General features: G+C 51.6%; 1 protein-coding gene across 1 annotated transcript in view; it reads right to left on the bottom strand.

The window, feature by feature from the left end:
- The window catches only part of Kif26b (kinesin family member 26B), a 285,786-nt gene that overhangs the window by 146,342 nt on the left and 111,670 nt on the right, over positions 1 to 27,774 (bottom strand). The window contains exon 4 of the mRNA XM_070023180.1: positions 4,888 to 5,045. Coding sequence (XP_069879281.1) covers positions 4,888 to 5,045 — 158 coding nt within the window. The remainder of the gene's footprint in view (positions 1 to 4,887; positions 5,046 to 27,774) is intronic.

Raw genomic sequence — 27,774 nt, 5'->3', positions numbered from 1 at the left:
GGCTGGCGCAGGCTCCTTTGTCTTCAAACATCCCCATCAGCCACCTGAGCAAAGCAGTGCAAGTGATTCCCAGATGTGGACAAGCGCTTGCTAGCGGCCCAGCCAGCATGGCCACACAGGCTTCCCAGGGGCCCATGGTGGAGGGGGCCCGTGGCCAGTGCTTTCCAAAACATGCCCAGGCCACCAGCTCAGGTGCGCCCAGCCCCTGGGCCTCCTGCTACAGTGGGCCATGCCCACAGTAATCAGCCCTGGTGGGGCAGCACACTGGCCGTGAGGGCCGTCTGTCTATCTTGGGACTCTAACACAAGGGACGACAATGGGGACCACATGCTTCAGCCATGGATAAATCCAGAAACCAGAAGCAATGGCAGCAGCAAGGTGCTGCGGTGTGGAGACGGACAAGCCCTGGGGGTGTTTAGGTTGCTTCTAGGTTTGGGGAGTGACGGGCATGAAGGTATTCTAACGATGAACACAGAGCTGGGACTTCAGTGCGCCAGGCTCTGAGCTCTGCCCATCTCTCCATTGAAGTGGCAACGAGACACCGGCCCTGACCAGAGCCATCTCCCTGCTCCTGTCCCACCTGAGACCAGCACCAGCGCCGGCTCCCTGCTCCTGCCCCTCCTGGGACCAGCTGTGCCATCCACAGGGTCTTCTCTGGCAGTGCTGCAGGGGTGTTTCTAACAGGAAGGTGCAAGTGTTCACAGGGAACACTTTGTGTCTACTTCATGAGGACAAACATCTCCCCCCTCTGAGGACTAGGGGACCCGGGGACAGCAACCCCAGTGGTGGCAGCAGCAACGGTCCCTCATTTCACCTCTGTCAAAAGCCACCTATGCACCCATCTTCCTACACAGCCTTGCTGCAGCCACTGACCCTGAGCCCTGTCTGCTGTCGGACAGTAAAAGCCAAGCTGGGTTTGCCTCGTGCGTGGCACTGACTTCTGGGGATCCGAAAGAGGCCCTACCCTGTCGCTTCACACAGACCACGGAAAAAGTCTCTCCCTCCCCCCCCCCCGCCCCCGCTCCCATCCTGTTCTCTGTGCAGGCCTCCATCGGGGACAGAGAGATTGTTCCCGTGCTGCTGGCCTTGTTGGGAAGGCCTGGCTGTTGTTGATGAGAACAGCAGAGCAAAACAGTTCAGTGAGGACGGGGCAGGAGGGTGTGTGGGTGTGCATGCACACATGCACGGGTGTTTCAGAGCCTCTGTGTAGTGCTGGCCGGTCCACTTAGAAAGGAGGGTTAGTGGGTGTGCATGCACACATGCATGCGTGTTTCAGAGCCTCTGTGTAGTGCTGGCCGGTCCACTTAGATAGGAGGGTTAGTGGGTGTACATGCACACATGCATGCATGTTTCAGAGCCTCTGTGTAGTGCTGGCTGGTCCACTTGGGGCAGGAGGGTGTGTGGGTGTGCATGCACACATGCACGCGTGTTTCAGAGCCTCTGTGTAGTGCTGGCTGGTCCACTTGGGGCAGGAGGGTGTGTGGGTGTGCATGCACACATGCACGCGTGTTTCAGAGCCTCTGTGTAGTGCTGGCTGGTCCTCTTGGGGCAGGTCCAGTGTCTCCTTTCTGCCCTTGGTGCATGAGCAAGGGTCCCAGGGAAGGCCGCCTCTGCCACAGTTTGCCTCTCCCAGCCCGGATGCCTGCTGGCTGGTTTGGAACTCCCCCTGGATGCATGCAAACTGGCTCCAGCCCACCACTCATCCGGCCGATCTCATGACCACACCCTTGCCTTGCTCTACAAAGCTGCTGGGTTGAGTCCCGGCCAAGGAGATTCCTGCTGTACCTAACGGGGCTGCTGGTGGCCTCTGGGCTTCCACTCTGCCTGCTTCAACACCTTCTTCAGACGTGTTTTGTGAGTCAGCTGAGTTTCTACAGAATTCTCTGAAGGGCTCTCAACTGAAGGTCTCAGGCTCAGAGAAGGTCAAGTTGGGCAGGCCGATGGCCATCACAGAGCATGCCTGCACAGCTCATCCCTCACCTCAACCTCCACCCCTCCCCGTGGGACAGCATCCTCCCTCTCTGGCGGGCAGTGTGCAATGCCAACACGCTCTCCTTCATCCTGAGCAACTCGGGAGGGAGAGACCGCTGAGGGGCGGCCGGCTCCTCTCTGCCCTAAACCTGCAGGCTGTGGCTCCAAAGTCTTCAGCCCCCGGGCACATGTTCTGAGCATCTACCAGAGGCTGGGGTCTTATGAGCTCGTGAGTGTATATACATACACTCCCGCGCTAGATGGCCCAGACACGCCCGCCCCGGAGCTCGCACCCCTGCTGTGGTCCAGACAACACGGAGACTCAACACTCAGCACTCACCTGGGCCCACGGCTGGCTGACCTGCTTATACCTGCTCACTTCCCCCACACTCAAATCACACATGGGTGCAGAAAATGTGGTACCAAAGTACAACATGCCCCTCAAAGTCAATCTTCCACCAAGACCCAGGCACTGCTTCCTGGTGACCACTGCCCTCTGTCTGCCCTGACTCGCTGCTTTCCTGGTCACAGGCCCTTCTTCCTGTCTCTGCTGAATGTTGCCAGTTGTGTGGATAAGAAAAGCCGTACTTTATTCCTTCTTAATGCTCCACAGGCCCGGGTAGTACTCAGTTAACTCTGGCAAGGTACTTTCTTTTTTTTTTTTAGTCAGTCATGGGGCTTGAACTCTGGGCCTGGGCGCTGTCCCTCAGCTCTTCAGCTCAAGGCGAGCACCCTACCACTTGAGCCACAGCGCCACTTCCAGTTTTCTAGTGGTTTATTAGAGAAAAGAGTCTCACGGACTTTCCTTGCCTGGGCTGGCTTTGAACCATGATCCTCAGATCTAAGCCTCCTGAGCAGCTAGGATTACAGGCATAAGCCTGGCTTGGCAAGGTACTTTCTAATCGGCCATCACCTAGGTGTTATCCTCATTCTACACATGGGGAAGCTGAGGCAGGGCTAGGCCTCTAACCCAAGGGTTCCATTCATTCTGCATTCATTTACTGTTGGAGAATCCAACACCGAGAATATTTTCTAAGCTTAAAGACAGTCACAAAGAAGAAGTAGAGGAGTCTATGTGGTTTCTATTTCTGGCTTTTCTATAAATTAACTCACAGTTGAACTTTTCTGGCCCTACATTTCCCATTCATAAAATAAGGAGACAGAATTAGATGGCCCTGAAACTCCTGCCTGCCAGCTGTCCTCTGTCTCCAGCCCAGTCTCAGCCATGTGGCTAAGACTAGGCAGAAGGCGTTGTTAAGATACCTTTCATTTTTGTTTCCCCCATTTTACAAAACTTTCTGAGATTCTCTAGATCATATTTGGTATCTATCCAGCTAGTCTGTCAAGAAAGGGGGGAAAACCATCTATTTAACAGTCAATTCATTTGGCAATTCATTTGCCCAGGGAGGACTGTCTTCAGAGCTATGGGCTCCTACAGCACCGGTTCCCAGCCTACAGACATCTCACCGTGTGTAGAGATGCTTTGGCAGTCATGGGAGGGGAGGCAAGATGGGACTCCTGACAACCAGTGGGTTGAGGCCAAAGAGGCTGCTAAACATCCTGCACATACACAGCAGTATGCACCAATCCTGCACGCACACGGCGGCACGCACCCATCCTGCACCCATCCTGCGCCCACGCGGCGGCGCGCACCCATCCTGCATGCATACGGCGGTGTGCACCCATCCTGTACCCACGTGGCGGCATGCACCCATCCTGTACCCACACAGCATTGCGCACCCATCCTGTACCCACGTGGCGGCATGCACCCATCCTGTACCCACGCAGCATTGCATACCCATCCTGTACCCACGTGGAGGCATGCACCCATCCTGTACCCACGCGGCGGCATGCACCCATCCTGCATGCATACGGCAGCGTGCACCCATCCTGTACCCACGTGGCAGCATGCACCCATCCTGTACCCACGCAGCATTGCACACCCATCCTGTACCCACGCAGCATTGCATACCCATCCTGTACCCACGCAGCATTGCGCACCCATCCTGTGCCCACGCGGCGGCATGCACCCATCCTGTACCCACGCAGCATTGCATACCCATCCTGTACCCACGCAGCCGTGCACACCCATCCTGTACCCACGCGGCGGCATGCACCCATCCTGTACCCACGCGGCGGCGTGCACCCATCCTGTACCCGCGCGGCGGCGCATACCCATCCTGTACCCACGCAACAGCGTGCACCCATCCTGTACCCACACGGCAGCGCGTACCCATCCTGTACACACACAGCAGTTGCACCCATCCTGCAGCGCATCCATCTTGTACCCACGCGGCAGCGCGTACCCATCCTGTACCCACGCAACAGCGTGCACCCATCCTGTACCCACGCGGCAACAGCGTGCACCCATCCTGTACCCACGCGGCAGCGCGCACCCATCCTGTACCCACGCGGCAGCGCGCACCCATCCTGTACCCACGCAGCAGCGTGCACCCATCCTGTACCCACGCGGCAGCGCGCACCCATCCTCCACGCACGCGGCGGTGCGCACCCATCCTGTACCCACGCGACGGCGTGCACCCATCCTGTACCCACGCGGCAGCGCGTACCCATCCTGTACACACACAGCAGTGTGCACCCATCCTGTACCCACGCGGCAGCGCGTACCCATCCTGTACACACACAGCAGTGTGCACCCATCCTGCAGCGCGGCCATCTCGTACCCACGCGGCAGCGCGCACCCATCCTGTACCCACGTGGCAGCATGCACCCATCCTGTACACACGCAGCTGCGCGCACCACAGCTGTCTGTCGCATGAGGTCCAGGGCACCAACTCAATGAGCCAAGTCAAAGAACAGCCCCAACTCCCTCCCGTTCTCGCAGCTGGCCTGGTCCGCACAGGAGGTGACCAGCTAGGCGCAGCCAAAAGAAGCGAAGAGCAGCGCATCTCTTACCTTGCAAAGAAGGACGCGGCCACGGAGGCACCGGTGGGCGCCTCGCTGGAGGCCTGGGGGGCCGGGCCGCTGCAGGCCGAGGGCTTGTCCGCATTGCAGCAGTTCAGCACCGCTTCCGTCTGTCCCTCGCGGCCAGGCTCTGTCACCATCTGGGAGATCTGATGAGGAAAATGGACACAGCTCACTACCTGCGGCTACCCACATCTCCTGCCCCCTGCCAGCCGCTGGGGTGGAGGAAGGGGCCGCAGGGGACTGCGCCGGGCACCCGCACTCAGCTCAGGCACCTGTGGCCACTGCAGCTTCTGGGGATATTCTCCCACACGGGAGCTGGGACTCCTCCTCCTCGTTTAAAATAATGCAGTAAATAACCCCTGACACCCTGAGCTGCATTATGTCAGTGTCTCCCCTCCAGCTAAGGGAAGAGCGTCACTTGCTATGCACGTGCCACGGCTAGGCAAACAACACCTCCTCCAGTGCTGCTTCTCCCCAGGAACGGCCTGACACTTCCAGGCAGGCTGGCAGGAAAGGCACAGTTGGATGAAGGGAGAAGTCAGCCTTCTTGCTATGTAGGTCAGCAAGACAAGTGCATCAGAGAAGCAAACAAGATCCCAGCTACAGGAGGTCCTGGAAGGTTGAGATCACTTCAACAGACTTCCTTTTCCTTCTGGCTCATTAAGATAAAGGGCCTCCATCGTATTGTAATGAATGCCTTTGGAAGCAAAGTTCCACAGCTCGGTCCACATCTCCCAGCAGGCACAGAGACGGTCTCAGGATGCCCGGGGACGGGCCATGGACATACACTCTGCAAAGCGCGACTCTGAGGCAGGTGGCCGGGTGGCCGAGGCAGGCCGAAGCGTGCCATCAGGAAAACCTGTTACTCTAAAACTTTAGTCTCCTTGCAAAATGCAAAGTGGTTTTTAATAAGGGGAGGACAGATACCACAGCTCCAAAGCTAACCTGCTCTCACCCTCAAATTCTAGGTAAAAATGCTTCTATCCCTGCAGAAAACGCAAGCGCAGGAACGCAACATGCAGGAGAGCTTCCCCCTTTGTAGCCGAGCCAGCCCGCACCCCATCCTCAGCCCCAGAACATGAAAACATGGGCACTTCCACTGCTAGGAACACAGCCGTCCACGCTGCGCCCCGCCGACTCGAAACTTCACTTATGCCTTCTGTACTTTGGAAAGCCTTGGTATCATCCAGCCGAAATTCTGCCAACACACGCTTTCTTCCTCTCATTCATTCACCGCATTGAGAGGAAACGACCCAAGTAAGGAAACCCAAGAGGAATAGCAAAGGCAACTGCCAGCTTCCAGAATGTTCCCTGACCTCAATAGGGCAGGGACTGTACAGGTCCCTGGGGCCTCCCTGGGTTTCCTCTGCCTCTTAGCCACACGCTGGCCCATGGCCGCACTTCCGGTACGAAGTTTGGAAGAAGGAACAGGAGTCTGTGGTCCTTGTCACTGCCGCTCTCCTCCGCTGGGTGTGTGGAGGAAGGGAACTCACACAGGAGCACGGGTTCCAGAGCGGCCCACACCTTCAAATCTCCCTTAGCAGGTGTAAATGAGTCCCCGGGCCTGGACGTCTTCAAAGTCCAGTTTCTGGCCGCCTATGGCAAGCAGCATGGGATCTCAGACTTCCCAGACCCGGAACCCTGGCCTCCGAGCGTTGTCCAGAAGCCAGAGCCCCAGGCCCCTCAGAGCCATGCTGGACCACCAGGCTGGCCACCGTCCACACCCCCACTCATCCACAACACAACACGACAACAAACAGCCTTCCACTCCATACGTCCCTCACTTAATTTTTGTCTGAGACACTGTGGAAGTCACAGGATTCTTCCCACAGCACCTGACAGACAGAGCCACCGTCTGACCCCAGGTTCCATCTGGCCTGGCTGCACTTGGAAGCTGTCCACCAGAGGAGCAGCTGCAAGCACTGCCACTGGTCCCTTGGGGTTCGTCTTAAATGGTGTCACCGGTGTCCCTGACCCTGATAGCTCCCCGCTCTCCGAACCGCCCCCCCCCCAGCTGCAGGGACAGCAGGACGGAGACCGCGTCCCTTCCCTGCGTCACCACACACATCAAACCAAGAAACACTGCCTCTTACTCAACTGATGCCACCTGTCCCGGGACCAGCTTGTTTATGGCCGTTTGTTCCCTCCTCTGCTACTTCAGGTTTTTGTGGATTGGTAAACCATGGGTGCTCAATAAATAGTCTTGATCGGTGACAACGCAAATCATCTCACGATTATCTCCACGCAGGCTGGCGGCAGGCATGCCGAGCCAGCAGCTCTGTCTCAGGACGTAGCCATGCTGGTGAGGAATAGGAGCACCGGGACTGCACTGAACTCCAAGCTGATGCCAGGCACCTGCGACTCCTGTCTACTGTCCTAGCTGCTTGGGAAGCGGAGATCAGGAGGATCGTGATCCTGGGGCAGCCTGGGGGAAAAGTTCCCAAGACCCCATCTCAACAAAAAGAGCTTGGCACAGTGGTTCGTGCCAGCATCCCTGCTGCTCAGAAGCATACAGAGGAGGTTGGCATGAACACAAGACCTTATCCTAAAACACAACTTTAAAAAAAAAGAGCAGCGGGGAGAGGAAGGGGATGCGCAGCTCAAGCTCAAGTTTAGGCCTAGAATTCAAACTGAAAACAAAACAAAACAAACAAGCCGGCATATAAATGCAGACTAGAGAGGCAACTAACTGTGTCCAGGAGAAGGCCAAACAACATGCAGAGGTGAGTGGCTCCGTGGCTGGCTGGCCGGCAGACGCGGACGCTGGCTGGGCGGACAGAGGCCTCTTCTCCAGAAGGCACAGTGCAGCCACACAGGCCCACCCGGGGCCACCGAGGGGGACGCAGGGGTGAGTGTCTGAGGAGGTCAGAGGCTCAGACTGGGATGAAGAGGCAGGGGTGGGTGACAGCTGCAGGACCGTGACACCGGGCTCCAGGCCTCTCAACTATGGGCTTAAAACTGGCCACGGTGACTCATACCTGTCATCCTCCTTACTCAGGAGGCTGAGATCTGAGGATCATGACTCAAAGCCAGGCCTGGCAGGAAAGTCTGCAAGACTTTTATCTTCAATTAACTATCAAAAAAGCCAGAAGTGAAACTATGGCTCGAGTGGTAAGAGTTCTAGCCTTGAGCAAAAAAGGTAAGGCCCCCTGAATTCAAGCCCCAGGACCAGCACACACACACACACACACACACACACACACGCACACACCCACACACACAAAATTGGCTAAGATGGTAAGATTTAGTTTACATAGATTTTGTCACAGTAACAAGCGCATCCCCGGCTGCCCGGCCCTGCCCTGCTCCCTACAGAGGTGGTGGCAAGATCAATGGCGGGACCAGAGTCAGAGAACAGACCCACAACCTGGGCTTCTAGCCTCCAGCAAACTTGTCAAGTCATTTCTGTGTTGTGGCACAGGGATGTGAATTCAGGGCCTTGTGCTCGCTAGGCAGATGCTCTACCACTTGAGCCACTTCACCATTTGCTTTTTGCCCGGTTTCTTTTCAAAACAGAGTTTGGCTTTGTGTGGGCTGTGACCCTGGGAGGGACAGGTGTTCTCACAGCTGCTCCGCCCCGGCCAGCCTGGATCCACTGTCCTCCAAGGTAGCTGGGATTACAGGCGTGAGGCACTGTGCCCGGGGTTAGTGGGGGCAGTCATAGTGTCAAAGGGACAAGACCCATCTAGCCTGTGCCTGAGGCTTGCAGAGTCGGGGGCAGATTTAATTAAGCCCCCCCCCACCCCGTGGAAGGAAGAAGGGAAGGGAGGAAGGACAGAAGCAGGCTGGAGGAGGCGGGCTAGACAACCACACAGACATTCAGCTCTTGCATTAAATAGTGCTTTCTCTTTTTTGCTGCCCTTTTCCTCTCTCCGCCACCCTGCCAGGTCTGGTGGTGTGCACAGCCGTGGACATTCTTGTCACATCAGAAAGGGTCCGGGCCCTTCCTTAGGAGTGCCTTGGGGGGACTGCATTCACCTTTGCAGTGTTCTTGCCATCTATCCTCAGAACATGTGCACCTGTGACCTCGCTGGAAGCCGGCCTGAGCCCGGACCCCCTCCACGACCCCCAGGCCCACCATCAGCCCTGGGGCAGGCTGGCCTTGAGTCGCCCGGGGAGTCCCCTCCCCCAGCACGTCCACCAGGTCAGGATGAGGTTCCTACATCCCAGAGCACCACGTTTGATTACCTTTATTATCTTCGCTTACTTTGGCTATAAATTTTATTAGCGGCCATAAAATCGTCCATCCACCACATCTGACTCAGTGACCTCTTGCAGAGAATTCCACCACAGGCTGCGTGCCCGCGGCCCCCTCCCCTGACCCTCCGTTTACAGCCTCGCCTTCCTCCTGCTCCTGCCTCCACGGCTGGGTGAGGAGGCCCCCGGGGGTCACCAGCCCTCACCAGGGCTTCAATCTGGCCCCACCTGGGGCACGTTTGCTTTGATTCTTTGTGTTGCTGGAAGGAGAAGGGGCTGGACTGCCCGCCCGCCTGCCGGGGCTGGGGGAGGCAGAGTTCCAACATGCGCGGTGTCCTCTGCGGGCTGTCCTGCCGTCTCACGCCGGCCCGCCCAGCCGGGGCTGGAGCGCTCGGGGCGCCTGCGCTCATCCAGCTCGCCGCAGTGCCTGGACACGGCTCCCTGTGCATGCTCAGCCACACTCTGGCTGATGTGGTCGACGTCGCGCATCCTGATGAGGCGCCCTGCCCTGTCAGCGGGAGGACCCAGAGGCCCACAGCAGTGGGGGACCACTGTGGACACTTAACTGTGTGCGAGGTCACTTGTCCTGTTATTTACTGGGGCAGCATCGGGATTTGAACACAGGACCTTCTGTTTGCTGGGCTGGCCCTCTACCCCTTGAGCCACACCTCTGGCCCTGTTTTAAGTGACTACTTTTAGGATAGGGTCTCACTTCAGCCACCGTCTACCTTCTCCAGGCCTCCTACCATTCCGGGCCAGCAGCCGGCATGTCCGGCTTCCTTCCATGGAGATGGGGTCTTACAAACTTTTTTGCCTGGGCTGGCCTTGTACCACAATCCTCCTGCTCTCAGCCTCCCAAGTAGGTACAGGCATGAGCCACCAGAGCCCACCTTACACTGCCCTGCTTAATCCTGACAGCAGCGCAATGAGGTCAGAAGCACTCTGGCCTGGAAGCAGCAGGGCATGGCTTCTTTCTACCCTTGAGCCTGCACTGGAGAGAGGCGCCCACCCCCAGCCGGAACCGACAGTCTCCAACTACGGCAGTCCTCCACAGGAGGTGGCTAACAGCTGAAGATCGGATGAAGACATCGGATTCTTTGGATCAATGTCTCGATGGTGCTCAAGGCTCTCTCCAGCTAGCCTTTTACGATCAATGAAAACAGAGTCAAATGGTCTGAGGCTCAGTATAACTACTTTCACTTTTTCAACTTATAACTAAGCCAACAGACGCAACAATCGAGCTGGCATCAGAACCCTACTGCCCTGGCACCGGCAGTGGGCAGTCAGCTATCCCTTGGTCCCTGCTTCCCCATGTTCAGATCCCCGCAGTGGCTCCACTGGGGGAGGTCATCCATGTTCCCTTGCCCAAAAGCCAGTGAGTGTCAGAACCCAGGCAGACTGCCCAACCTCCCTGCCCCACAGTGATGACCCAAAACCTGGACTTAGGAAAGCAGAGTCTACTTTGACATGCTGTTTGCTTTTGGTTTTTGCTGCTGGGGACCAAAGCCCAGGGCCCCACTCACGCCAAGATGTGCTGTGCGCCAAGCTCCATCCCCAGCCCTGTTTCGCCGCATCTACCCTCTGAGTGTGACACTGTTGAATCTGCACAGTCTGGCAAGGCATTTCTCCTCCCCACCCTGTGCCCAGCATGGGCAGCTCCCAAGTCAAGGATAAAATGAGACAGGGTAGTTCAGTGTACACTGGACTGGAAACCAAAACAGGACCATTTACAACCCTTCTGATTCCGTGGTGACACTTCAGAGCTACAAACGAAACTCTGAAGATGAGGACAACTAAAGGTTTCCTACCACCACCCCAAACCGCAGAGTTGCTTTCTCTCAGTCAACTAGCTGCCTCAGGAGGATGCCCCGCCCCCGGGGTGCCCAGCTCACCAGTCCCAGCTTCTGCTGACCAGCTGCAGACACGCCACATCCTACATACACTATGGCAGAGCTGCAAAGTCCCTCCATGCATTTCTAGAACAATATTCTGGGGTCCATGTGAAGCCATGGTGGCCCCGCCTGGTGAGGTCACACCTCGTTCGTGCCACAGCCCCTCAGTCAGCCCCCACTGACGCCTACCAAAAGGCTAGCCGTGGGACATCAGGTCCCTAAAATGCCTGGAAACCCCAGAAACAACATCTGCAAGGTAGTGCAAAACCAGGCCTGGGTTCTACCCAAACGGCCAGTCATTACGACTTAACACAAATCCACGGAGCTCTTTTCATCTCGCTCCCGTCAGAGATGTGCCACAGGAATGAGACAGAGACTGGCTCATGCACCCTTCTCAATGGAGATGGCTGAGGATCCGAATCAATGCCTTAACCTCCCACTGCAAATCTCCACGGAAGAGGCAGACCATGTCACCAGACCATGACATTTTCCATTGGATGGTTTTCTAAATGAGTGCAGCCACAAGATCTAGGGTATAAGTAAAATATGCTTATTTACATGTACATGTTTTCATTTTATATTTCACCAGGAAAAGTAACATTAACAATGCTTTTGGGGTCAGGTTCTGGTGGTACATGCCTATAATTCTCAGCTTACTCAGGAGGCTGAGATCTAAGGATCTTGGTTCAAAGCCAGCCCAGGCAGGAAAGTCCATGAGATTCTTATCTCCAATTAACCACAAGAAAATCAGAAGTGGAGCTGTGCCTCAAAGTGGCAGAGTGCTAGCCTTGAGCAAAAGGAGCTCAGGGACAGTTTTTGGCCGGCACACTGGTTCAAGGCTATTATCCTAGCTACTTGAGAGGCAGAGATTGGGAGAATCACGGTTTGAGGCCAGCCCAGGGAAAAAGTTGACTCCAACTTCAACCAATAAAAAGACAGACATACTGTTGTTCTCCTATTACCCCAGCTATGTGGGAAGCATAAATAGGAGGATCTCTGTCCAGCCTTGCCTGCACGCACGCACACACACACACACACACACACACACACACACACACACACACACACACACACACACACGATCCTATTTTTAAAAATAACTAAAGCAAAAAGGACTGGGAGGATGACACAAGTGGTAGAGAACCTACCTGGCAAGCATGAGCCCTGACTTCAATCCTTAGTTTCACCTCCTCCCAAAAAAACAGTGCTTTAGAAGTTTAGTAATATTTGTGTATTCTCTAAATAACCGAGTTTGGAATTCTCAAATTTAAAAACATTTTGATACTTTAAAATATGAGCATTTGTAATCCTAAACCTCACAAGTTGTAAAACAAATTCCAAAGTTAAGTTTTTGCCTTTGTTCAGATTTCTTCCAGTCCGCTGTACTATTCTCAGCACCCCATGCTTTTTGCATAGTTAAGCAAAGACAGGATTTGCTGTGTGAGGTGATACCAAAAACTGTATAATCTCATGTCTCTCCAGTAAATAAATACTCTGGGTTTCCTTTTTCCCCATCATGACTGGAACATCCCTGCCAGGGTCCCGATTCCTTCACAGGGCAATTCTGCTCAAATTTCTTCTCTGTTCATTTAAGATGCTGATTTTTCAGTCTTATTGTGCATGCTCTGGCTTTTCCCAGAGCTCAGCTGTACTTTCCACTTGCTGCAACTTCATAATACGGGTCAGGCTTCGCAAAGCCAATGCCAATTAGCTTACAGTAAGCAAATCCAACTCCCTTCCCCCCGCCAACAAGCCAGAGCCTTCCCCACACCCGGAGGCCCCCAGCCAGTGAGCTTTATTCTCCAACAGAGTGGACCTGCAAGTTCATCTCTTCCATATCTGCCCTTTTGTTGCAAACCTTGAGTCCCTGGAGTATGCCGTTTAAAATAGAGCTGATCTTCTGGGATTCTTGCCTTTCATACACACTTGAAAAGCTATTCATCGAATCCTGAGTTAAAAGAATGTGCTGCTCTTTAAAAAAAAAATCATTCTTGTTGCAATTCCCCCAGATTGAATTATTCTGGGGAAAGCAGCGACATCTCAGGTAAGTCTGCCATCTTTCTACCCACCCCCCATGACCGTGTCCCAGCACGAAGGAACTTTAAAGTCTGCGTGGCTTCGATACGTGTGGGACAGTCACCCGAGCCGGCACTGGCTCTGAGATCCAAGGTTGCAATCAACCAGGTCATCTCTGAAAGAAATCAGCCCAAACCTGCCCTTTTCCATGCCGCTGGAGAACACCCAGCGCGTACTTACCCTTGGTCCACATGGAGAGCCACATCTGCATTATGGAAGGTCAGCAGAAGGAGGGCAAAAGAAGGCTAGCTGTGGGGTAACTTTTACTACCTGACAGTCTCTCGGTGGGAGCTGTGAACCGAATTACTTGGCTTTCTCCAGAACTCACCACCAGCATCAGAAGCACTGACAAGACTGCAAGAGCAAGCGTACATGTTGCCGTTGGCTTAAAACTTAGTCTTTTTTCTTCTAGAGCCTGAGATGAGGTCAAAATAAAGAAACCCATGCCCGTGCATGCAAAAATACACAGTGCACGTAGAGATATACACACATATGCAAAGATGCATACATATGTATACAGATACACACCACAGACACACACCTATGCATGCAAATACACACACACACACACACACACACACACACACACACACACACACACACACACACACACACACACACACACACACACACACACACACACACACACACACACACACACACACTGCTCTCCCAAATAAAGCAAAGTCAAACAGCATCCCTGAGAAAGAATGAAAACCATTCCTCTGAAGGACAGAATGCTGAGAAATTCTTTAGGAAATAAACAAAACCCCATTTGAGATGTAACAGACAGGACAAATAGAGAATATCTCTGATCAGGTAAGTCCTACAAGGAGCACACAACATGATGGAAACACAAGATGATGGAAACATTCCCCCTGGTAGACCCCCCAAAACAGGCAAGCAGCCAGCATAGCCCCATAAAAGCCCAGGAAACTGAGAGAGAGAGAGACAGAGACAGAGACAGAGACAGAGACAGAGACAGAGACAGAGACAGAGAGAGTGTGCGCGCATGCTCATGCACATGCGCGCAGGCACCAGGACTAAGGTTTGAACTCAGGGCCTCACAATCTTACTTAGCTGCTTCTGCTTGAGGCAGGTGCTCTACCACTTGAGCCATGATTCTACCTCTGGAATTTTTTTGCTAGTTATAATTGGGTATAATAGTTTCCTGGGTTGGTCTCCCCAGGCTGGCTTTGAACTTCAAGCCTCAGATCTCAGCCTCCTGAGTAGGATTGTAGGCAGGAGCTACTGGATCCTGTTCCTAGAATCTTCTGGACCATGAGTTTCTTGATGTGCAAAAACATCTAATGTCTACGATCTCAACTACAGCTTCCCTCCTGCCATGAAGCAGTGCATCTAATAGTGTCTCAGAAGACCTTGGCCCAGGGGCTGGGAAGGTGGCTCAGTGGTAGAGTGCTTGCCTTGCATGCCTGAGGCTCTGGGTTCGATTCCTCAGCACCACATAAGCAAAAAGAAAAAAGCCGAAGTGGTGCTGTGGCTCAAGTGGTAGAGCGTTAGCCTTGAGCTGAAGAGCTGAGGGACAGCGCCCAGGCCCAGAGTTCAGGCCCCACGACCGGACCCAAAAAAAAAAAAAAAAAAAAAAGAAGACCTTGGCCCAGAATTCACCAAGTGTGCACCACACCTGCCCAGTTTCTCAGCTGCTTCAAGGTAGCCTTCAGCCCTGTGTATCCATAATAACCCTGTCTTTCATTTTCTAGTTCCTATAACTGAAAAGCTTTCTTGTTGTGTTTCCCGAGCCAGACTCGCTCAGGATAGTGGACTATCCATGTTTAGCTCAGTCACTGGGAAGGGAAAAGGTGGTACTTATGAAAGATGTGCTATCGTTGCGTTCTTGGGAAATTTCCCTGCAATCCAGGTCACCATGGGATTGGCCCCAATGGAGGGTGAGAGAAGAAAAGGCAGCTGTGGGAAGGAAGAAGAGGCGTGGGCTCCGTCCAGCCAGCCTGCCAGCCCTGCACACAGGAACCACTGGTACGAACCCATCGCCATCTAAAGGAACTTTGTTCTGTGTGTGCTTTGTTTAACTCCCAGAGTGGGAGATGGCCCACAATAAGCCACTTGAACCTCTTTCTCTGTAACTCTCCACTTGAAATACAGTATGTAGGAGTCCTTTCAGTAGTGGTTTGGCACTTTTCAGAGAAACAGTGCCCTCCCCCTCCCCCATCCCCGAACCCAGAAGTGGCCCACGCAGCCCCACAAAGCCAGGGGTGGCCTCCTCCCTGGCCTCCAGGCCTCTGGGGATGCTGGGGCCTCTCAACCTCACAGTCCCTGCCTGGAGCCCCTGCCCTGGGGAAGCCCCGGTTCCCGGCAGATGACTGCACCTCATATCCAGTGCAAGCTGGAGTAATAAGAACAAACTCAGCTAAACGAAATTGCTCCTTCGTTTGCCATTATCATAAAAATTTTATGTCGGAACTAATAAAAACAGGCATTACGTGCAGTTACATGGGTTCACACAGGCACTAACAGACAGCAAGTTACACCATAAATCCAGTGATAGACACTTCAGAATAAATATTTTATCTTCCCCAGTGTTTCTGTTCATAGGCGGAAGGTGTGGGCATAGCCTAGAGTGGGTCTGAAGCCCTCACGTCCTCCAGATGGCTCTGTGGGGCCACAAAGACTCTTTCAGGGGTTCTAGGTAACTCTCATAAATGTGTAGAGTTTTTTTTTTTTTTGTCAGTCATGGGGCCTGAACTCAGGGCCTGGGCGCTGTCTCTCAGCTCTTCAGCTCAAGGCTCCTGCTCTACCACTTGAGCCACAGAATCACTTCCAGCTTTTATTGCTTATGTGGTGCTGAGGAATCAAACCCAGGGCCTTATGTATGCAAGGCAAGCACTCTACCACTGAGCCACCTTCCCAGCCCCAATTCTATAGACTTTTAAGCACTCTGTAGTGATCAGTCATCCTCCCTCCACATAAATGGAAAGCGTCTTACAAAAATCTTATAAAAATAAGGCTCTTCTGAAGTGAGTTCAGAATTTCCTTCCATTTTCTTTAAGTGAACCAAAAGATTCAATTCTCTTCCCAACTGGGACCTTAGGGCAGGTTTACAATAGATTTAATTAAGGAAGTTTTAATGAAATTCAAACACTAAAAGAGTGGGGTGACTAGGGGTTCTGCCCTCCCTCGGTAATTCACTCTAAAACTGTCCAGACAGACAGCCTTGGGCTGTCCTTCATCGTTCCCCAGAGCCAAGCTCTCCATGGAAATGAAGTGGGGCCAGGCACCAATGACTCACATCTTTAATCATGGCCACCCAGGAGGCTAGCATCTGAGGATCCTGGTTCAAAGGTATCCTGGGCAGACAACAAGACACTCTTTCTCCAATTAACCACATAAAAGCCAGAAGTGGAGCTGTGGCTCAAGTAGTAGCCAAAGGATAGTGTGAGATCCCGAGCTCAAGCCCCAGAATCGAAGGAAGGAAGGAAGGAAGGAAGGAAGGAAGGAAGGCAGGCAGGCAGCATCCATGAGTGTAAGCCATGTGCTTTGTTCTTGGTTTTCTAGTAGAGCCAGACTCAAAAAGTACAAGGAAAGAGCTTTAGTGAGTTTGCATTTAACCAGCACATCCAAGATACTATGATTCTACTCATTCTTTTCCGTGAACTAAGTCTTTGAAATCTAACATGTATTTTACAGATCAGAGGAGCCAGATTTCAAATGCTCAACACCTCCATGTGCTGGTGGCCCTCAATTTCAACTGCACAGATCTAAAAATTCCTCAACCAGCCAAGAAAAAGAGGCCTTCCATGCTGGCGTACAGTGCGACACTCCCGTAATCTCAACGACACAGGAGACAGACAACAGGAGGATTGCACTGGAGGTCAGCACGGGCAAAGTCAACCAAAAAGCCAGGTGTGATGGCACATACCTCCAATACCAGCCACATGGATAACAGTTTGGAGGATCACAGTTTCAGGTTAGCCCTGGGCAAAAACACAAGACTGCCCAAAAACATAACTGGAAAGCTCAAGGACTTGAGCTGTGGTTAAAGGAGTGAGCAGGCTATAGAGCCTCCTTAGAGAATTGAGGCCCTGTGTTCAAATTCCAGTAGCCTCCCCTATTCACTATTTATGGGATATTAAAAAAATTTAGCTGGGGCTGGGAAGGTGGCTCAGTGGTAGAGCACTTGCCTTGCATGCAGGAGGCCCTGGGTTCGATTCCTCAGCACCACATAAGCAAAAAGAAAATAGCCGGAAGTGGCGCTGAGGCTCAAGTGGTAGAGCGCTAGCCTTGAGCTGAAGAGCTGAGGGACAGCACCAAGGCCCAGAGTTCAGGCCCCACAATTGGACCCCCCCCAAAAAAAATTTAGCTGGGTACCAGTGGCTCACACATACAATCCTACTCAGGAGGCTAAGATCTGAGAATCACAGCTCAAATCAGCCTGATAACAAATCCAAGAGACTCTGATGTTCAATTAACAAGAAAAAGAAAGCCAGAAGTGGAGCTGTGGCTCAAGTGGTAGAGTGCTAGCCTTGAGGGAAAAAAAACCCAGTACCCAGGCCCTGAGTTCAAGCCCTAGCATCAGCACCAAAAGGGGGGGGGGTGAAAATGAAAGAAAAAAGAAGAGAAAAGAAAAGAAACTTAGTGATGCCGGGATTTGGACTGACACTTGTTTTCGCTCTCCAGCACGGTTCCTCCTCACTGTGACTGTTTTATGCTCTGCATACAAATCTCCTTCAGGTTAAAATTATGAATTCAGAACACTACAAACTTCGAAATTGCTAAAGTCACACATTTTCAAAGTGTGATTCTGCTGGTGTGTACGGTGAGCGCATATTAGGTAGGTAAGGTGAGGCAGGCAACAAGCAGGGAGACTTGCTCAGAAATCAAGTTGGGGTCAGATCAGAAAGGGCAGCCAGCCAGATCCCCACAACTTCTCCCACACCACCCATATTTGTGAACAAAACTGTACTCTTAGAGAACAAGAATCCAAGTCAGGCACCAGTGGCTCACACCTATAATTCTAGCTACTCAAGAGGCTGAGATCTGAGGATCACTGTTCAAAGCCAGTCTGTACAGGAAAGTCCTCAAGATTCCTATCTCTAATTAGGGCAGAAGTGGAGCTATGGCTCAAGTGGTGGAGTGCTATCTTTGAGTAAAAAGCACTAATGACAGCACCCATGCCCTGAGTTCAACCCCCAGGACTGGTAACCTCCCACAAAAAAGAACCCATTTTAACTGTTTCTCAAAAATTCTGTATCATATTCCTGCAGCCTTTTCCAAAATGTCATCTTCGATCCCTCTCCCCATATCCCTCAGGTGAATGCAAAACAAGGGGCATTTCCAAAGCCAGGGGTCACAGGGAGAAAGAAAGGGATTAGGAATCGTGATTGTAGCTCTGACTTTCTTTTTTTCAAGTAACTTTTGGCAAATTACTCCATGTCTCCCTACTGTTGGGAGGTGAACACTCATGTCTGAGATGAGTCTCTATTCTATCACGCATGCTTGTTGTTGTTTTTAATAATTCACACTGATGCATATGAAGCATGCTCTGGAGAGTGGGGACCAGAATCACTGAGCAAACCGAAGCCCTGCCTGCACAGAAATGCAGAGTTATCACATGTGCAAGGGCTCCTGATTCATAAAATGTATAAAAGTGCTGAGATAAGAGATCTGTGTGGATGGAAGGTGTTTATGTCTGTTTCTGAGTTCACAGGAGTGTGTCATCTCATTATAAAAGGGAAATTCTCCAAATGACCTTTATCCTCCTCAAGGATGAGGGAAAATGCTTGGTAGAGGGTCAGGCTTATAACAGGGGAATCTGGGAAGGATCTAGAAGGATCTGATGTTTTAAACCAAATAGGTAACATTGTAAGATGCACACTCAATATGTCTCACCGGCATCCCCTCCACCCCACCTGGGAACATACTTCTCACAGAAGGGAGAGGGCATAGCAGCGCCCATCTGTAATCACAGGAGGCCAAAGCAAAAGGGTCAAAAGTTTAAGGCCAGCCCAGACTACACTGCAGCTTCCCATTCAAAGTCACATGGCAAGACCCTGACTCAAAAAATGAAGCACTGGGGAGGTGGCTGGTTGGCCAGGTGCTTGTCTGGCACGTACAAAGCCCTGGCTTTGATCTCCAACACCAAAAATCCTCAAAGCAAAGGGGGAGTAGACCAGAATCTAGACAACACAGCCTTGGTGTTGAGGGGATGCAAGGGTAGCCGTATGTGAAATACGCCCCAAATGCAAGGGTGCTTCTGTCTAGCAATTCAGAATAAGAGGTAACTGTGATAAGGTGACTGTTTGAAGACCTTTCATGGAAGAAGGTGAGTAAGCCCAACCCTAGAGCCGACTGTCTGCCAGAGGAAACAGCCACGCGCAGGACACCGTGGGACAACGGGTGAGTCGCAGGAAGGTGCTCAGCAAGGATGAAGGGAGTGTGATCGCTGCATTTCGGCTGCAGGAGGCGACACTCCTTCTTGGGAGCTCACCTTCCAGTGCTGGGGGGAAGGGTCTGGTGTGTGCATCTTACTCCCAACAGTGCAGAGAGAACAGGAAATGATGAACGGGTTACCGGAATAAAGCCGTGTGGTATTCTATTTTCATCCTCACAACCCGTCTGTGCCAAATGTTATTTCTAGGAAATAAACATGTATTTATGTGTGTATATGATATATGCATGTCTGCATGCTCGCTCATACATGTACATTTTACACCTCTTGAGAGGGAACTGAAAATAGTGAGAAATGCTTTCTTCCGATGGCATTGCTCTTTGAGGGCTACTAGGTGTGTGTGTCCCTGCCCCTGGCTCCCTTCCTTCCTCGGTTAGCACGTGGACGTGGCCACTGGTCCGCTTCTCCCCTCCGGTGCACTGGAAGCAGCCCAGGCCTGGGCGCTGGGTGTCTGTCTCCTGCCCTCATGTCCCGGGAGGGGCCCTGGAGCCACTGTCTGCAGTCACTGCAGGCCCTACCATGGCCCAGGAGCTGACAAGAGTTGATCACCCTCTGCCCACCGGGCCCCAGCTTCCATCCTTCTGCCATCAGCAGCCAAGATCATTGTATGGGGTGGAAGGGGTGGGGGTCAAGGCACCTAGAGGAACGGCCTTGGTCACAGAGGGCAGGCATTTTTATTGCCTTTCCCCCATACCAGGAATCCTTCTATTTAGCAACCTAATATTAGCAACCTAATCCTTCTATTTAGCATGGAAATGTCCAGGTAAGGAGAAAGGGACAGCACGGGCTCCCAGGAGACTTGGTCTTCAGCCCCGTGAGGGTCCCATAGGATGGGAACTTGTCTCCTTCCCAAGGCAGCTAGACCCGGCTTCCAGAACACGGGAGACACTGGAAAGCAGGGGGTGGCCTCCACCAGGGCCTCCTCCACACCCTGAGAGCAGCCATCCAAGAAGGCGGGCATCGAGCAGCTGGCGGAACACCCATGCACGCCTGGAGCTCTCGGGAACAGAGAAGCCCGGTCACCGCCCCTTCCCAACCGCAGCACCTCTGGTGAGAAGGCTTCTCGGGTTGTACCCCTGCCCACTTAGCCAGCCTCCAGCTCCCCAGTTCCCATCGCCACACTGCTCCAAAACACGGGGCAGCCATGCCCCCTTCCTTCAGCCACCATCCACCCAGGGACGTCTTCACTTCATTCCCAAGCCATTTTGCACGTTTACAGAAACACAATGCAGTGGTGGCACTCATGGGACACTGCGCTGAAAATGAACGTTACAACTTGTGGGTTGCGAGGGAAAACTATAGAAAGCAAGAGAAGGGGTGACATTGTCCAAAAAGAAATGTGCTCCTGGGCTGGGAACGTGGCCTAGTGATAGAGTGCTTGCCTAGCATGCATGAAACCCACATACACAGAAAAGCCAGAAGTAGGGCTGTGGCTCAAGTGGTAGAGCATTATCCTTGAGCAAAAGAAGCTCAGAGACAGTGCCCAGACCCTGACTTCAAGCCCCAGGACTGGCAAAAAGAGAGAGACACACACACACCAAGAGAGAGAAAGAAAGCGGGGAAGGGGGGGGAGAAAGAGAAAGAAAGAGAAATGTACTCTTTATCTGACTCATGAAACTGTAACCCCTCTGTATATCACCTTGAGAATAACAATTTTAGTAACAAAGAGGTAGGTACTTCTCTTTTTTTTTTTTTTTTTGTCGGTCGTGGGGCTTGAACTCTGGGCCTGGGTGCTGTCCCTCAGCTCTTCAGCTCAAGGCGAGCGCTCTACCACTTGAGCTACAGCGCCACTTCCGGTTTTCTGGTGGTTTATTGGAGATAGGAGTCTCACGGTCTCTCCTGCCCGGGCTGGCTTTGAACCGCAATCCTCAGATCTCAGCCTCCTGAGTAGCTAGGATTACAGGCGTGAGCCACCAGCGCCCGAGAATAACAATTTCAAAGGAGACATGTTCATAAAAGAATAACAATGTTAAAAAACATATACACATGATGGGATGAGTAAACCAGAAATGGAAGGCAGGCGCTGGAGTCCGTCACCCTGAAGGAAAAGGGCAAGCCTGACGTCCTGAGTCTGGAGGCACCCGGAGGAGCAGGATGGGGGCCTCACGGTGCCTAGTGCGGGGTACAGACGTCCAGTTCCTCAGGACCCAAGGCAAGGCCCAGGGTCAAGGATGGGTAGCCTTAGTAGTCAGGGGCATTGCAAAGTGGGGAAACTGAGCCATAGCGTCGGTACCCACAGTTCACAGCAAATACGAAAGCAAAATTGACATAGCTCTTTCTTAAAAGAATTTATGACACCAGCTTAAAGGTGTAAGATTACACCTCAGTTCAGAGTGACTATAGGAGGGGTTGATATGATCTGAATGTATATGTGTTCTCTCCAGTACTTGAATGTTATTCTAATATATATCTTAGAGTAATCTGTTAGTCATCCTTTGAAAGATCGTCATTTAACAAAACTTCTCCCTTGGGACCAGAGATGGAGGAAGTCAAAGATTTACTACCATGTGAGTCTGAGTACACTGATCTTGGAGTCTTGATGGAGAGGCTTCATAAATGTTGGAAAACAGAGACACAAAACCAACCCTAAACAAAGGAGGCACAACGCAGCTGCCAGAGGAAGCCAGGTCCTGGCTGGAGCCCCACGGGAGCCAGCGCTTTCTGCAGGCTGCGCTTGGTGAGGTAACAGTGACACTGTTAGTTTTTCATCACTGTCTAGCTAGAAAACGTCTCTCCTGTCCTTCATCCTACAGATGAAGCAGCGGGGCAGGGAGAAATATGCCAAAGATCACAACATAGAAACGGCCAGGGAACGACTTAAGTGTCAGGCTGACTGGCTCCCCATTTTGCCAGCCTGACACTTTGACCCCAGCCTCCCTAGGACTCTGTGTGTGTGAACACAGCGTTGAGCTGGAAGGCCATGCCCTGGCCTTGGCAGGGCGGGGGTGGGGAGGTGGGGGAGGAGTGTCATCAGACCAACCTGAGAGAACTCAAGTCTGGAGTTGAGTTCACCACAAGCAGTGGTGTGCTGGTAAAGATTCTGATCCCCCTTTGGGGTGGGGGCCGGCAGGAGTGAGACCTGATTTGTAGCATGTGCCAATTTCTAGGTATAACTGCTCACCTGCCCCCATGCCCGGGTTCCAACTACCACCAGGCCACAGAACCCATCTAGAAGGAGCCCTAGGGATGGAGGTGGTCTTGGTTTTCTTTCATCTTTTTGAGAAAAGGTCTTACTATGTAGCCTAGGCTGGCATGAACTCTCAATCTTCCTACCCTCATCACTCGAGTACTGGGATTACAGGTGTGTACCACCACACTCGGCTATAGCTCCTGATTGTCTCCCAACACCCATGTGTGAAAGGCCAGGTTTGAGCGAGTGGGGTCATAGGGACTTTCCCCTGAAGGAGATACTGGGGCACAGGCCCCTTCTATCTCTCTCTCGGCTTCCTGGCTGCCACGCTGCTCCAGCCATGAGCTAGCCGCCTTGCCACAGGTACAAAGTTTGGCAATGGGTCTGCCTGACCACGGACTGAAAACAAAAACACAGCTCTCCTCTTTTTAAGCTGGTTTTCTTGGGTGTTTTGTTACAGCAAGTCTAAGGCGGCCGGGGAAAGCTCCTCTACCTGCTCTTCCCCCCATGTGCACTTACTGCAGAACTGAAGGAAAGTCAGACTGGGGATCTATTTGAACCAACAAGTAAATCAAGGTCCCAGGAGATAACCAGAGCTAACCTGTCCCTGAGTGAATGCCCGTCTTGGCAAACCAAAGCATCTTTACAACGCTGTAACAGTGAATTTATGTTCAACAGAAATGTGTGCCCAGCTCAACTCCAATCTGGACCTGTTTCCTTCTGAATTAAGTCTATACTACTGCAGGGAGAAAACAACAGCTTTCTTTACAGACTGACTAATAGACTATCTCAATTAAAGCATGAAACAGATGAAGAAAATCCAGCCTCATAAGTATTGTTAAAATGAAAGACTATTTAGTGGCCTTTTCAAATAATAGTGGCTGTCTCCTGTGCTGCTACATTCAAATCAACAGTGGAGTTGGGGTGTCACTGAAATGAGCAACCCCCCCCAAGCTTTCAGGGCTCAGCTGTGGGGTTGCCATGGGCTGCCCTGCTCCGTGACTGTGCTGTAAGACCTGAAACATAATGCACTGGTCATCTGGAAAATTCTGGCTTATTGAGTTATACACAGCTTCCAAAGCTGACAGGTTCCATTACACAGTGTGAATAAATCATTCACGAATATCACCACTCATCTTATTGGAAAATCCTCTAGAACGAGGCCGCTTTCAGGCTATGGAGACTAGCAGAGTCAAGTTGCCTAAATTTGATTTCTCAGTTGAAAGCTTACATTTTGAAATTGATAAACCAATCCTATTGGCTGTTTTCCTGTAAGTTCCCTGACTTCCAGGAAACACCTTTCTTCCAGGCTCACATCCTCCTCCCTCCACCGCCTGAGGGTCTAAAATTACAGGCATGACCCACCACACTCAGCCTGCAGAGGTTGGTGTCACTGCCTTGATTCATGCTAAGAAGTAGCAGATTTATCCACTACTGCCTCTGCTCTGTGTGAACAGCAAGAGGGCAGATAATGTCTCAGCAACTTTGAAAGCAGTGAGTTTGGGGGTTTGTTTTCATTGGGGTGTGTGTGTGTGTGTGTGTGTGTGTGTGTGTGTGTGTGTGTGTGTGTGTGTGTGTGTGTGTGTGTGTGTGTGTGTGTGTGTGTGTGTGTGTGTGTGTGTGTGTGTGTGTGTGTGTGTGTGTGTGTGTGTGTTGCTGGAGTTGGAACTTTGTGTGTTTGGGGGTTTGTTTTCATTGGTGTGTGTGTGTGTGTGTGTGTGTGTGTGTGTGTGTGTGTGTGTGTGTGTGTTGCTGGAGTTGGAACTTTGTGAGTTTGGGGGTTTGTTTTCATTGGGGTGTGTGTGTGTGTGTGTGTGTGTGTGTGTGTGTGTGTGTGTGTTGCTGGAGTTGGAACTTTGTGAGTTTGGGGGTTTGTTTTCATTGGGGTGTGTGTGTGTGTGTGTGTGTGTGTGTGTGTGTTGCTGGAGTTGGAACTTTTCATTGGTGTGTGTGTGTGTGTGTGTGTGTGTGTGTGTGTGTGTTGCTGGAGTTGGAACTTTTCATTGGTGTGTGTGTGTGTTGCTGGAGTTGGAACTTATGGCATACTAGGCAAATGTTCTCCTACTGAGCTGCACCTTCACCCTATAACAATAGTCTTGGTCTTGCAAACACAGCAAAAACCTTGTGTGAACCCAAATGCCCCAGAGAGGGCTCACTTTGAGAACTAAAACATCACATCTCGATGTTAAGTCCAGGGCCAGCCTCAGAGAGCCAAAGGATGCTTGTTTTGTCTCACATGTGGAAGTTAGATCTAAATTATAAATATATATGCAAGCATTTATATCACATGCACAGGTACTCAAACATTTTAACTAACGAATGGTCCAAGCAGGGGGGTGGGGGGCTCCCGCGGTGTAACTCCTTTGAAGTGACTTACAGTTGAACAAAATGCACACCAGGAAGCTGGAACACGTGTTGTCCGGGGATGGGAGTTATTGGAGGAGGACAGAGGAATGAAGAGGACGCAGTCAATGCCCACATGTGAAAATGGAGCTAGGAAAACCCAAGGGACGTGGGGGGAACAGTGGAAGGGGTGGCACTGATCAAGATGCAGTGTCTTCAAACACTGAATTGGAGATTCAGTGGAATTGGAGATTCAGTGGAATTGGAGATTCAGTGGAATTGGAGATTCAGTGGAATTGGAGATTCAGTGGAATTGGAGATTCAGTGGAATTGGAGATTCAGTGGAATTGGAGATTCAGTGGAATTGGAGATTCAGTGGAATTGGAGATTCAGTGGAATTGGAGATTCAGTGGAATTGGAGATTCAGTTGAATTGGAGATTCAGCTGAATTGGAGATTCAGTGGAATTGGAGATTCCTTGTGCAACTACATAACAATAATTAACATGAGCAAACAAACAATGCGACCTGTCAATAGCAGAAGACAGAAAAGAAACCGTGGTGTCTACAAACACTCCAGAGCACACTCTCCCTGCCCTGTGGTACCCTGCAGCAGGCCTATGGTCAGGGCCTAACCACCAGACGTGCAGAAATGGGCTCTGCGGCAGTCAGACGGGAGTTGCTTCCCTTTCCGACAGTCACTGGTCCCACCTCCGTGTTTCAGAGCCATGGTAACTGCTCTGGCTACATCCGCCTCACCTCTATGCTGGCCTGGGCACAGAAGGTAGGGAGCTGCACCCAGCAAGTTTGCTGAGAGGTTGGCTCTGCAGAACTTTTCAGTGTGAGGTTCTGCCTTCCTCTCTTTCTCAACAACATACAGACAGACAGAAGTTCACATGGGCATAAGTAAAGATCTACAGATATAAGCACATATAGATGTATACATTTTCATGCAAGCATGGTATATAAAACAGTGCACATAACATGGCGGCATGGCTTACATGCTTCTCTCTCATTTTGAGCCCACAGTTTTCTCCAGCTCCCAGCCTCCCTGCCTCCCACTGAGGTGATACAACACAGTGCTTTTGCTTCCCCACCACGGGGCAGCAATACAGTGAAAACCTGACTTGGCATGCCAGTTACACAGAATGGCCTGGAAGACCCGGTGCGGGGAGCAGGCGCTGTAGGAGGTCCTCTGCGGCTGGGCCAGTGGGGGCGGGGCGGTTGGGGGGGAAGTGGAGGCCTGCGTGAGTTCTAACCCTGTCATGTCCTCCCGCTGGACCTCGTGCAGGACCCCTGACACATCCAGGCTGGTTTTTGTCACCAGGTCATGTCTGGCCCCTGAGATCTGTTAGCTGGGCATAAGGGAGCGTGAGAACATCACCGGCTCCTGGCGCACCATCCCATCCATCAAACCTTCCCACCCCCCCACCCCTGCCCAGTAGAGAACAGCGTGGCTGGACGGTTCAGGCTGGTTTGTAAATAGGAAGCGCCTGGACACAGCTTTGCCCACAGAGCCGGCTGCCTCTCTGCGTGCTTTCCCATGGCTCCTTCTTCCCCTGGCTTGCCCTAGACCCGGGACAAGCTACGGAAGGTGTAAGTTAACTCTCTAAGGCCTCTGATGCAGCACTATTGTAGCAGATTGTCTCCAGAGGCCCCCAGAATGGAGACAAATCTGCTTCTAGGGTGACCTAGACATATGAACGTGATGACTCACCCCCTTACCTCCCACCCCACAAACAGCAGTATGCTCATCTGTCCTGCTAAAGATGCTGGCACAGCAAAATCTCATTCTGATATTGTCTAGGATGGGGCTAGGTGAGGAGGAGACTTCCATCTCTCCATAGTCTGTAGCAATGTTAAAAGAAACATCTGCATTTCACAAAAGTTTCACAAGAAAGCAAACCTATTAAAATTGTAATTTTTCCTTTGTTTATAAATAAGGAAAGCAAGAGGAGAAGCTGAGAGTCTTCAACATGTTCTTTCAGTGAGGAGAGTCTGAGCTTCTAAGGCACGTCAAACCCCTCTGGATTATTTTACATGTGTCCTCTTCTCACCTCCACAGGGTGAGGAGATTCGAGTCTGCACATTACTGCTTCTCTTCCCTTTGAAAAGTCCCCACATCTCAGAAACAATTGGTCAATGAGCTTTCAGTATTTTATCAATCGGTTCACTAATCCTGGCATGAGATAACTTCTAATTCAGAGGTGTTATCTTCAGGCTGCAAGGGTGATCCTGGGTTCCACCCCCAGCACCACAGGGAACATTTCTCACGTGAGAAGTGATGTACATAGGTAAGTTAGCACTTGGGTTCTGCAGAGGGGGCTGGGGTTTTCTGCTGGGTAATATTCCTATAGTGTGTTTGATACTTGTTTTATGCTTTTAGTACTGTTTCTCTACACTGGTGATTCTATTGAAAAAAGGTCCTGATATATATATTACCTATCACCTACTTATTTCTATTCATCTATCCTTCTATCATTAATCCACCTATCATCTATTCTAACATCTGCCTATTATTTATCATCTATCATCCATCTGTTACCTATCATCCATCAATCATTTCCCTCTTATCCTCTACCTATTTATCTATCTACGTATCATGGGTTGAATAAGGTTTTCCACTGAAACTTTAGAATATGATCTTATTTGAAAACAAGGTCTTTGTAGATATAATTAGTTAAGAATTGAGATGAAATTATGCTGGATGAGAACGTGTTTGTGACAAAGAGGAGGAGACAGACAGACAAGTGGCCACATGGAGACAGAAGCAGAGGGATGCACCATAAGCCAAGAAATGCCAAAAGAGGCACTG

Source organism: Dipodomys merriami, unplaced genomic scaffold (assembly GCF_024711535.1).
Source record: "Dipodomys merriami isolate MVZ:Mamm:240054 unplaced genomic scaffold, mDipMer1.0.p SCAF_158, whole genome shotgun sequence".
Lineage (NCBI taxonomy): Eukaryota > Metazoa > Chordata > Mammalia > Rodentia > Heteromyidae > Dipodomys > Dipodomys merriami.
Note: the sequence above shows the minus strand (reverse complement) of the source record. Positions and strands in the feature narration are given on the sequence as shown.